General features: G+C 39.8%; 2 protein-coding genes across 2 annotated transcripts in view; one reads left to right on the top strand and one right to left on the bottom strand.

Moving 5' to 3' along the window:
• clcn6 (Cl-/H+ antiporter 6) overlaps positions 1-12,174 on the bottom strand; it is a 13,393-nt gene continuing 1,219 nt past the window's right edge. The window contains exons 3-24 of the mRNA XM_086138714.1: positions 11,725-11,784; positions 11,571-11,636; positions 10,024-10,089; positions 9,867-9,933; positions 9,438-9,544; positions 8,940-9,066; positions 7,883-7,950; positions 7,511-7,569; positions 7,255-7,387; positions 6,368-6,481; positions 6,025-6,191; positions 5,810-5,921; positions 5,531-5,660; positions 4,624-4,777; positions 4,291-4,447; positions 4,092-4,198; positions 2,682-2,868; positions 2,016-2,176; positions 936-1,092; positions 598-705; positions 377-502; positions 1-278 (exon numbers count right to left, since the gene is read on the bottom strand). Coding sequence (XP_085994840.1) covers positions 198-278; positions 377-502; positions 598-705; positions 936-1,092; positions 2,016-2,176; positions 2,682-2,868; positions 4,092-4,198; positions 4,291-4,447; positions 4,624-4,777; positions 5,531-5,660; positions 5,810-5,921; positions 6,025-6,191; positions 6,368-6,481; positions 7,255-7,387; positions 7,511-7,569; positions 7,883-7,950; positions 8,940-9,066; positions 9,438-9,544; positions 9,867-9,933; positions 10,024-10,089; positions 11,571-11,636; positions 11,725-11,784 — 2,514 coding nt within the window. The 3' untranslated portion in view covers positions 1-197. The remainder of the gene's footprint in view (positions 279-376; positions 503-597; positions 706-935; positions 1,093-2,015; positions 2,177-2,681; positions 2,869-4,091; positions 4,199-4,290; positions 4,448-4,623; positions 4,778-5,530; positions 5,661-5,809; positions 5,922-6,024; positions 6,192-6,367; positions 6,482-7,254; positions 7,388-7,510; positions 7,570-7,882; positions 7,951-8,939; positions 9,067-9,437; positions 9,545-9,866; positions 9,934-10,023; positions 10,090-11,570; positions 11,637-11,724; positions 11,785-12,174) is intronic.
• mthfr (methylenetetrahydrofolate reductase (NAD(P)H)) overlaps positions 11,696-12,174 on the top strand; it is a 9,111-nt gene continuing 8,632 nt past the window's right edge. The window contains exon 1 of the mRNA XM_086139095.1: positions 11,696-11,830. The gene's annotated coding sequence lies outside the window, so the exon portion shown is untranslated. The remainder of the gene's footprint in view (positions 11,831-12,174) is intronic.

Genomic DNA, 12,174 nt, shown 5'->3' on the forward strand with positions numbered 1-12,174 from the left:
TTCATTTTAACACCTTTAATGATGCAACGCTATACGACAAAATAAAAGTCGTTTACAAATGTATAGTTAAGACACAATAGGAATAAAAAAAATAGAACATAATTTACATCAACAAGTATGGAATGGTCCGTGAAGGAAATATATGTACACACACACACACACACACACACACACACATGAAAACGTAACTGATCAGATTAAATAGTGATGTAGTGCTGTCGCAGTTTGGCCACAAGAAATTCATGGGTTAAATTATGTCTTGTGATTATCCCAACAATCTGGAGGGGAAGGAAGATCACAAAATCAACAAGTCAGTGCAAACTAGGCGGATGCCCAAAACAGTAATCAGAAACAACAAGAGATAATAATTACATACCTCTCCGACAGCGTTGACCACCGGTAAATGTCGTAAGCCCATTGTTCTGAACAGGTTGAATACCTGCGAAATGCGGGTGTTTGGTGACACTGAATAAGGACATGGGTTCATGTAAGGAGTGACATCCTGTAAAGACAGGGAATACGTCCTGCTTGGTTAAATCAAAAATACTATTTAATATTTCAACTTGTGAAGGTGGTGTTTGGCTGAATGGGCTATACCACAATCATGCGGGGACTGAGCTGGGTCAGGTCCAAGTCGTGGATATCAGGGAAACGCGGATAATCTTCAGTCATTTCTGCATATGTCAATCTGGGCTGTGTGGCGCTCTGACAGGACGTGAGATTTCATTGAAAGAACGACCACAGTATGGTCTTGGTTTAGACATAAGTGATTGCAGGACTTCAGAATGTGGTTCAATTTTAACTTAAAGAACCAACGGATGCATACAGCGCACAGAAAAAAAAAAGAAATGTGGTCATTGTTAATCATAGACATCAACAATATCATGGATACATTGCATTTCAAGTGTTGATTTCTGTACATTTGTGCTACTGACCGGCTCGTTCTCAGCATAACACACGCCTCTCATGAGCAGATTGACCAGCTGAGAGCGCAGGATGAGGCCGTGGAAGGTTAGCGGCCTAAAACGCTCCTCCATTGTCCACTCCTCACTCGGGGACTGATCTGGGCACAGGTTGGGGTAGGGCATATGCCTGGAAATGACACGCAGTTAAAGCATTACCATTAAAAGAATACAAATGAAACACAACAAAGAGTTTGGGATAGCTGGAAATAGGGGTAGGGTATAATGACCCCTTACAGGTTAACTTTAATTGACCTTTAAATACAATTTTTTAATGCACAAGTTAAAACATTTCTGCAATTTTTGCACAACTTTCTGTTCTCTTAAAAATGTGCTTGAATGGCAGGTGTTTGATTAATGAGTTGACTAATAGGTTTCCTGGTTCAATTAGAATTGCTATTTAAACAACCCTCATGCTCGTGTTGTTCACATTTTGACATCATGAGACAACACCTAACAATTGAGCAACTTTATTCAAACAGGCTGTGCGTAGATGGATGTGGCCATTGAACTAAGACTGTCATCAGTAGGTTACGACAGAAATAGGGAGACTGGAAGAGTCACAGAAAGCTATAACTTCAGTTTCCTTTTAGTGCTATCCAGGCTTTGATTTCCTCCAGACAGGACCAAAGTAGCCTTAAGAAGAAAGCATCCTTTTTGTTTATCGAGACATAAATCTGACTGCCGTCCACATAGCAGTGTAAGGAAATACCATGTTTGCTTCAGATGGAACTCAGGGGCAGCAAATACAATGAAAAAAGCAGGAGCCCCAAAATGGAACCCTGTAGAACACCAAACGACAATGGGGAAGAGTGGGACTCAACAAGGAAGGCGAACACAAAAAGTCCTGCCTGGCAAATAAGATCCAAACCACTCCATTAATGCCCTCCCGGTGCTGTAAACGAGCCAACAGAATACTGAGGTCCAAGGTTATAGTGCCTTTCAGTAAATCCTGAAATTTAATTGGAAAGCCCAATAACCACAACTGTTTGTGAGTAGTGATGTACATTTTCATTTTCATTCAAAGGTAGGGCAGGTACTGTGGTATCCTACCTCCTCTCCAACATCTGCTGCAGGAGGTCTTCTCCCTCCTCCGCTGGCTCCACAGCGGCACGCTGCTCATCACAAACGTTCCTTAATTCGCTGGAGGGGTATGACTTCATGGATTGGCAGCGTCGTCTCTGCTCGCTGGCACGTGATACAACGCTGGATTTCTACATGGCCGAGAGATGAAGGTCGTTCTTCATTACTTTACTTACATTAAAATCAAATTAAAAGAGAATGTAAAAAAATAAACTGTTTTCATACTGTGTATTTATGTATTGGATTATTTGTGTGTTCTATGAGTGCCTTTAAGGGGCGTGGCCTAGAAAGTGATATGCCGAGCTGGAGTGGTGTTCAGCATGAGCGTCTGGATGTGAGGCACCTTGCGAATGTTGTTATTTTGTATTTGTGTGTTTGACTGTTTGTCCCGTTCAATAAACTGCTGAGAGTGCATAAGCAACCGAGGCTCTCCTTTCCCACATGCAAGGGCATTACAGTACAGTATCGTAGTTGCTCCTTTTTTTTTTTTTTTTTTTGCACTTAATTCAATCAGAGATGTATCTTATTTTCGCTCGTAAATGAAATGTTACCTCACAAGACAGGGCAAAAGCAAGGGCTCATAAATATTGGCCTTACATCAGAATTGGGCACTTGCAGAAGCGGAATAGAAAATACCTTGAAGTGGATGTTGTTACTGACGAGGATGTTGCCTTTCATGAAGTCCTGCTCGTTTGGGCGATTTTCGGTGACCACAGGGAAGGCATGATAAATGGTGGTGCGCAGGATGCTGACAAGAGACTGGACCCGGGTGTGGGGATACACGTAAGTGAGGTTGGGCTCCATTATGTCGCTAGCAGTCAACCTGAGATTGATGACGCAACAGAAACAAGCACTCAGGAGTCACATTTATAGTTTATAAATCATTCTTCTGTGGATGCACGATTTTAGCATTTATACTCCATGCATCATGATACTTAAAATGTTGATTGTTAAGATGTTTCTTCAGTAGTTAATTTACTGCACGTGACTAATTTTTGTAACAGACTCGGTTGTAGATTGTTTTATTAGATTAGCTTTTAGATACATGCTACATTTTCATTCAAGGTTAACATTTGCAGCTGAGTCCGAGTCAAAATTAATTTTAAAAAATGGCAGACATCATGCAATTTACGTTCAACAATAAAGTCACTCAAATTCTGTCCGCAGGCACTTACAAATATTATGTTCGTAATTCACATATAGGCACTTATAGATATTATCCCCATTCTTCTCAGGTTTATATTATTGATATAATTTTAACTGTAAATGCAAAGTCACAATGTATCCCACTAGAGGATTTAAAATGCGTTTCGTGTCGCCAATAAGTATTTGCCCCCTGATTGATGTGTTCTTTGCATATTTATCGCACAGCGGCGTGAAAGACTCATCACCAATTATCACAAACGCTTAATTTCTGTTATTGCAACCAATGGTGGCACAACCATTATTAAGTTTCATTCTTACACATAGGGACAGTTTGGTTTGGATTTTGGTTTGTGCCTTAATAAATTAAATTGGCATTTACCAACTGCATTTTATATTTCCGTGGGTTGTCTCTGTGTGATATTAAAATCGGTTTGATGAACTGAAACCTTTGTGTGTGATAAATGTGCAAAGAACAAAGAATACAAAAACCAGGAAGGGGGCAAATACTTTTTTCACAGCACTGTTAATGTACTGTAATTGATAGAACAGAATAGTCAAAAAGATATTTCACAGCATAGCCGGAATAAAGCGGTTTGTATGATGATGAACACAAAGTACTTGTATGAGTCGTTTTTCAGTCGTGTCGACTACTTTTTGATTCTATTGGATTTGCTTTAGAAAAAAAATCACGAAAAAGCAGACTTTTTAATTGTGTCATTCCAAAAGAGTGGAGTACAGCTTAATTTGTGCATTTGTTGAGTGCTTTTATGACACCTAGTGAAGAAGTTGCTGAATGAAGTGTTAAACAATCCCCCACCAAATAATGCCATATGTTGGTGAAACCCGACGAGATTTTTACCCATGTCAACCACAGAAATCTCTGAGTTGCACACATCTTACTTGTCCAGCTCAACCTCAGTCTCCCACTCCAGAAGTGGTACTCCTCTCAGCTGGATGTGAATGTCATAGATGCCCTTGTTGAACAAATCCCCTGTCCATTTTGCCACCTGGTGATCAGCATGTACAAATGAGGAGAGGAATGACTTTTGATTGCACGGAATGTAAAGAGAAGAATTATATCAAGAAGAATATGCCGTACCATTAGGGTGATCATAATTGGGAGTCCATATGTAATTTCATTCGTGGATTCAATGAGGATGACAGTAAGGCTGATGGTCATCCTAACAACACCTCCGAGGAATGCGGCAGCTCCGATGAGAGCAAAGGTCCCAGCGTAGATGTCCATTCCCAGTTTCCTGCCACAGAAACACAGTGAGAATCAGTGTCAGTGCAGATATTGGAATGAGAATGGCAATCTGCAAAGGATAATGTGCTCAGGGGAGTGCAAATAATGTAGTCTGCAAGGAAATAGAATAATACCACGGAAACAACAAGGAGTTACATCACAGGTAAAGTAACACTTTACACTTACACTTTAAGGATGTTGGCAACCAAACGCCCAAACGCAGCCCCGCATAGCAGTGAAGGGACAAAGAGACCACTGGGTACTGACACACCATAGGTCCAACAGGCCAACAGGAAGTAAAGCAGGAAGAACACCGACAGAGTCACAGGGCTGAAGGTGCCTGAGTGGCCACAGAGCAAGCAAACAATATCACCTTTAACATGATATCAGATGATCAGGCTGTAATAAAAAAAAATCCCCTGTTTAAGAAATACAATTTTGATGAGATGATACCAAACATAACTCTCTCTTTCATTATTTTTCATGTGGTCAAAACGTGACACGGCACCTATATGACGGCAAAGAATCCAGAATGCATCATTTTAAGCTTTAAACACTGTAATTCCCTTTTAGTATGTGTTCTATAACATACAGTTATTTGCTGTGTGTCTTTATCTAGGAATGGTTGGGGTCTGATCCTGATCCTATATTTTATTATTTGTTAATTATTGGTTTTGTTCCACGTACATACAGTATATGTGAGGAAAAACCGCGATTGAAAAATATACCATTGTTGTTCAATGTCGTCAAATGGCACTCTCTGCTGCACCCAAGAGGCAGTTGACGACATTACATCCATATAGTGAATGAGTAATAAGAGACGCTCAACATTCCGTGAACTGCTTGTAATTATGTTAATTGCTACGTAGCAATGAAATGAAACGTACAAAGCGATTGTAGTCAGACTATTTCACTGATAAAAATGATATGTCAGATTAATGGTTACTGTAAAAAAATAGACATATTAGAGTAACACGTTACTGTCTACTGCGTTACCGGCATCACTGAATATAAGTAAGTATTGGTTCATCAGAATTTAAATGATTGTTTTCAACCTCAGAACTTTTTAACAGTGTACATGCTCCCATCTCACCATCCTGGTGGAAAAGCTGGTGGATGGCAGCCTCCTGCGGGTTGAAGAACAATGTGGCCATATCATTATACGTCTTGTTGGAGCAGAAGTACTGGCGGATGGATGAGTTGATATCCTCACCTACAGAAAGCTGAAAGAAAATCCCAAATGAGTCATGTCATGAAGACTTTTTGTGTATTTTTAAACGAAGATCCTCATTCACTGACTGCACCGTTCAAATATATTCATAATATGGTGGTGACGCTAAGACTGGACAACAAGGAAATATCAGATTCTTACAGTGTTGTTATGAGATGGAGGAGAGTACAAGTCCCTGCATTCACCCAACAACATGGACGCAGCAAAAACCACCACTGTCGTCACCATAGCAACAAGTAGGCTCTCTAAAACCCTGTTAGGGCAAAGACGACCACTGTAACAATGTGCTTGAATAGATAAGGAATTAAAAAGACAGACTTTAAAATTATACGGTGTCCCGTGTCGACAGGTCTTACCTGATAAACTTGGCCTTCGGGTGGATGTGTCTCATGCGATACTTGGCTAGGTTCTTGTTCATGCAGTTGAAGAGGGCCCCCAGGAGCCCACCCACTATCCCCATTAAGACAAAGAAGGCCAGGTCTACTGCAGTCCACAAGTGGCAATTTTTGTCTCCATCTGAACACTAAGACAGTGAAACATTTTTCAAATCATGGTACAGTACGACAGTGATACACGCGATGATGACATGCTTATTTTAATCCATTTCAACTTTGTGACATATTTCACGTCAACTGTAAGACACCGTTACATCACCTTGAGACGTTAAATTTGGGACCTTTTAGTGGTTTACATTTTTACCTTAAACTCGCCAAAGTTGAGCAGGCCAGGCAGCTGGAACGAGCCCCACTTGTTGAAGTTTATCCCCGAACGGAAAAAGTTCAGGGTGAATGTAGCAGACATTGAGCAAAAGAGCTGGAACACAAGATTTTTTTTTTAATTATTACTACGATTTACCATGTTTATTTTTCATTTCCGTCAGTATTTGACAACAGCGCTACAAGTAGAGTGGTACAAGTTCCTGCATTTTATGCAGACAGAACAGGTTCAATTTCTAGCCTGAACCGCAGCACCGGCCCCAAACCCGAATGAAAGAAATATCTGGGTTGCATCAGGAATGGCATCTGGTTCAAAAACTGCGCCATACAAATCAGGCGAGTGCCTCATTGTTTTGACCCCTGACGGGAAAAGCTGGAAGTCACAACAAGTATGGTATATTTTAATGAGGGCCAATTGAATGGTCACTATGATCACTAAACCTCACACCAATGGATTTCTAATTTGGTTTTTTTTTATTAATAGTCCGTATCCCACCGAGAGGTGCCGGTAAAGTGCATTTAAGAACACCACATACTTTTGATGATGTGTAAATGTATGTGAGAAGCATGCAGAAAAATTGATACCAAGAAAGTTTTCTTAAGGGAGGCAACTGGGTGACAGGAATGTGTGAAGGCTAAAAGCCAGCAATTTGATATCACACTTCATAGTTTCAAATTTTGACTTAATACAGCTGTTGTTTATTCATAATACTAATAGTATACCTAATTTCGCACGCTTCTGTACAACCGCAATTCCATCTCAGCTACTTTTATCTAATCATTGATGCTTATTGTTAAATGGGACAGTTTTGCATACCCGGTAAACACCATCAAGAATCTCGTCGGGCTCAGTGGCAGTAGGTAACCTACCACTTTCCAAGTGAGGGCCTGGTTCCAGAAAGAGGAGCCTTCCTCCAGGCTGAACAGGGTCCCTCCAATGGGAGCACCAAAGGCAGCAGCTACTCCAGCAGCAGCACCGGCGGACACAAAGTCTCGCTTGTCCCTTAAGGACAGTGACAACAGGACAGTGACAACTGCTATGTAACGCACATATGATAGTTTCTCTGTTTTAAGGAATTAAAACACGTACAGTACAGTGCTAAAAGATTGTAGCGCGTGATCGTACCTGTCAGACCGGAAGAAGGGAAAATTAAATGTGATTCTCTTAAAAGTGATGCTCTGAAACTGAGAAGCACAACACATCTGATAAGCGCACTCAAACCATAACAACAGTCAAAGGTGGAAGCAACAACTACACCCGATACAAGAAAATGACTACCATATATGCGGGAATGTCAAATTAATTTTCAACGCGTGCTATGTCGTAGTTCTGTTTTCCATTGACGCATATGTCGCTGTAAGATTTTCCTTGTTCCTTACTGAGGTCAATATTATCTACATCTATCTATGCATGCTGTGGGCAAAACAAAATCAATTCCATGAGCATGAGTCCTTTTCCAGCTGCAATTGGGATGTGTGGCTACTGTGCAGCATGTACCTGAGGAAGGCCTGCACCCACAATGGCTCCACTGTGTATCATTGGACCTTCTTTGCCCACAAAAAGACCTGAATGGACACAAAAACATTCAAATGGAAACTTTGCATCAAATTTGGGGTGGCAATCTCAACATAATAATTATAATAATACGAAATGCGATAAATGAAGTATGTGAAATGATAACCGTGCTATTCTATCAAGATAATAAAAACCAAAAAGCCTGGTGAGTGTAATACAATGTTTTAAACTAAAAGTGGCTGTTGGTCTTATCATAAGACTGCTCTTATCTTTTTACTGTGGCAAGTTACAAAAATTAGTCATTGCACAAATATTTACCTGCAAGTGCAGTTAAGATGACCTAGTAGTGGGATTTTTGTGACATTTACGAGTAGCTTGCAGTTGCATTTACAAGAGCAGGATATCCATCTACACCTTTTCTACACTGCTTATCCTGTTCAGGGCCACAGGTGAGACAAGTGAAGTCAGACGAGTGACATAACAGAAGCAGTGGTATCTTTCTCAAAAGAATCATTTATGAAAAGACAAAAGGGAAACTAGAGCAACTTTAAGAATGCTGTCAGAATTTGTGGAAGTACCACTTGTGTGACATGAGATGACCATCTCTGATATGTCACTCTGAGAAACAACAAAATGCCTGGTTCAATTTTGCTATAACATCTCTCAAAAGCACTTGGAAAAATTTATTTTCATCTATTTTATCTCACAAGAATTGGTTTTACTTAAGACGGAAGGACCCAACACAAAGCATACAGTACATCATTTCTTAAAAAGTGACTTGAGTGTATGGACTTTATATAACCACTCTCCAAAGACCGCGTTATTCATCCCTTCTTTTACAGCGAAATACACCGGCAGTACAATTTTATCTTCTATATGTAACGACCTACCTATTGTTTTTTTATATGGAAGGTGGCTATAGGAAATGTTGACAGGATTTCTCCAAATGACAGACTTCTGATACCAAAGCTAACATATTTTACACATGTAAGAACAATGAAAAACAGCAGATTCAAACTTTGGAACTATCTTACTTTACCTCCAGCGACACTAAACAGAACCCCAACAGCTTTGCAGAGAAATGTTTGTAGCCGGACGATCCCAGGGATCTTCACACCGTTCAAGTAACTTTTGATTTCAGGAATCCCCGAGCCTGCAGCTAAGGGCTGGAAACAAAGAGTATGCGGAAAAGTGGATTGAATGACTGTCTGTGTCTTATGTGTTGTGTTCTATTATTTTGTTAATGTGTTATTATGACTTCAAGATGGCGCCGCGAGAGTGGCTACCTTTACAGCAGCTCCTATACTTTTTGTTCTTCTACTTTCTTCCTTTCATAACTTTGCTGCTCTACATTGGAAATGTCTCCATTGTGAGACGAATAAAGGGTTTCTTATGATTATTATTATTTTACATCCAGTTTAAAAAAAAAAAAAAAAGGGTACATTATGTTTGCCAACGAAACTGCCACTCCAACCACAAAACAGGAAATGTGAAATCTCAGCAAAACTATCTATGTTGCCCGAATATGCATTCTCACCTCGATGAGGACGAGGACACTGGCGATGAAGATGAAGGTCATGTTGAAAGCCAGGAGCTCCAGCAGAGACAGCGGGAGGCAGCCTTTCTCACTGCACTCCTCTACAGCTGAAGGCTTCAAACTCAGGTAGAAAAACGTCCACAATGCGAGTTGCGTGATGTGTATCATGCACTACTTTTAACGCCAGTCCTGGCAGGGAGAATGAACATTGGTGATGCTATTTGTGACGACGACTTGAGCGTGTGAAAACCATAACATTTAGGCCGATTACACACACAAAAAGAAAATCATACTGTACACAAATCACAAATTAAACCAACAATAGGCATCGCATGATACATTCGAAGTTATGCCATCAAAACGCTTCTGAAAATCACTTCTGAAACTCAGTGGGTGCTGAAATACGATGGCGGGCTTTCTGAAGGATACAATAACCAACCATAGAAAACTTGAGTTTGGTGAAAAAGCGTACAAAATAATCCACAAAGAGACCCAGCTAAAAGAAAAGAGAAGAAGGAAACATTTGAGAGAAATCAGGTGCATTTTGAAAGGCAAAAGAAGAGACGAGAACAACAGAAGTACATACCAATCCAACAGACGCTCCAATCGCAAACACCATCACCCATCGCAGTGCTTCATATTTTTTAGCTTTCTGTTGGAATGGAATGAAAAACATTGAAAGACAGAAAATGGAAGGCAGCTTTATTTATATTGCGCATTTCATACACAAGGTAACTCAATGTGCTTCACATAGTTACAAAACAACATTGAAAGGCATAATACAACATTTAAAGGGAAAATAATTTAAGACATTTAAAAAGACGGAGGAATTTAAGACAGTTAAAGTCAAGTAGAAAAGTAAAAAACAGTTTGCTAAAATGACTAAAAGAAAGTAGTGCGCAAAATATATATATATATATATATACTGTATACCGGTGTGTGTGTGTATATATATATATATATATATATATATATTAGATATTATGTAAAATACCTTAATTATAGGGGAAAAATAACAGTTTTGATAGTTAAATCCATTTACACTGGGGAGTAACTTCAGTTCTGTGGACATGTTATTCCACGCTCAACGCTGATGGGCTCCACTAATTGATGCGAGTCTACAGACCTCAGAGCCCTCCTGGCTTCATATTCAATCAATATTTCTTTAACGTGTTCACGTCCCCAACTATTCAGCGATTTATAGACCAGTAGCAGTATTTTTTAAATCTATTTTAAAAGTGATTGGGAGCCAGTGTAAGGCCTTTAGGACTGAAGCAATATGTTCTGATCTCTTTGTTCTAGTAAGAACCCGAGCTGCAGCATTCTGAATGAGCTGCAGCTGTTTGATGCTCTTTTGAGGGGAGTGCAGTTAGAAGACCATTACAATAATCAAGTCTACTGGAGATAAAAGCTAGTATATGCTTCTCCTCATCTGGTGGGATAATGCAACGCCTCAATCTGGATATGATTTTCCAGCTGCTGAAAGGCTATTTTAGTGATGAGCACGCCGAGGGATCCGGTACTTGGTATTTGGTTTTTAAAGACAGTGACTCCAAGTGTTGACTAACAGCAATCCTCTTTTCTTTGTTGCCCAAACAATTGCCACCGATTTATTCTAGTTTATCTGAAAGAAATTTTGGTTCACAAAGATATGTCATTTCGTTTTCATCATCAGAATACCTAATCGTTAAGTAACAATTAAATGGAACAAGGAAATGTATAAACGATGCCTAGTGACAGAGCAACAATGAGGGTGGCACAAAAAAATTGTGCAAAATAATGGTGTCAATTGAGACGCATGCCATAATCAAAACGCAATGTATCATAGGAGCTATGATATATGATGATAGAGTTGCTACTTTGACATCTTTAATTAGCCACAATTCCCATCTGTGTTGCCTGTACTTTTATGTCGACATGACACCGAGCTTAAGTTTTACTTCTGCTGTGAGGTTGTGTAATAAATCGATAAATCCTCTCATTTGGATGTGGGTGGGGTGGGAAAATAACAGACACCGCGTCATTATTTGTCCCGTGAACATGAAAGGAGCATTAGAAAACTGAACACGTACACTTAAACACACATCACTATCTGGACTACGCTGTTTCACCAACAAACAAAACCTCAATTACCTTGTTGTCCATCCCCTCCAAAATCTCCACATAGGGTTCACTGACACATCGGTCATAATCCAGGCTCTATTCAATAAAAAGGGTTTACGCTCAAACAGATGTTGCCATATAAACAAACAGCACATTGAACTCACTGTTTTCATTGTTATTTTACCTCATAGTCCTTCCTTGGCAGAATCTCATTTTCCTCATCTCGAATTTCTCCAAGAATTGTCTGCAAGAACATCAGAAATAAACTTGTGACAAGTAAACGGAGTAAGGTAATTAACTATTCATTTAAGATAAGCATGAAAACGAAATCATCAATGTGACTGCCTGCATTCTCAGTAGCCTTCCAATAATGCTGCAGAGTGACTGTTCTTTGAACCGTGATGAGTCCAATAGTGAGCAAAAATTGCGATAACAGTATTGCATTTGTTATGCAGGCAAATCACTACGTTCGTTTAGTCTTATTACTTGCGAATAAGTTACATTGGAGGGTCACAACACAGTGGAGAAGCAAAGAGCTGCAGCGAACAAGGCATTCCAAAGCAGTCTTGACTCATTTCAAAGCATACAAGTCGAATCCAAAAATTCCAACATACACCTTCACTGATTTAGTAAT

The sequence above is a fragment of the Hippocampus guttulatus genome, chromosome 1 (genome assembly GCF_054856545.1).
Source record: "Hippocampus guttulatus isolate MCC_2025c chromosome 1, RoL_Hgut_1.0, whole genome shotgun sequence".
Lineage (NCBI taxonomy): Eukaryota > Metazoa > Chordata > Actinopteri > Syngnathiformes > Syngnathidae > Hippocampus > Hippocampus guttulatus.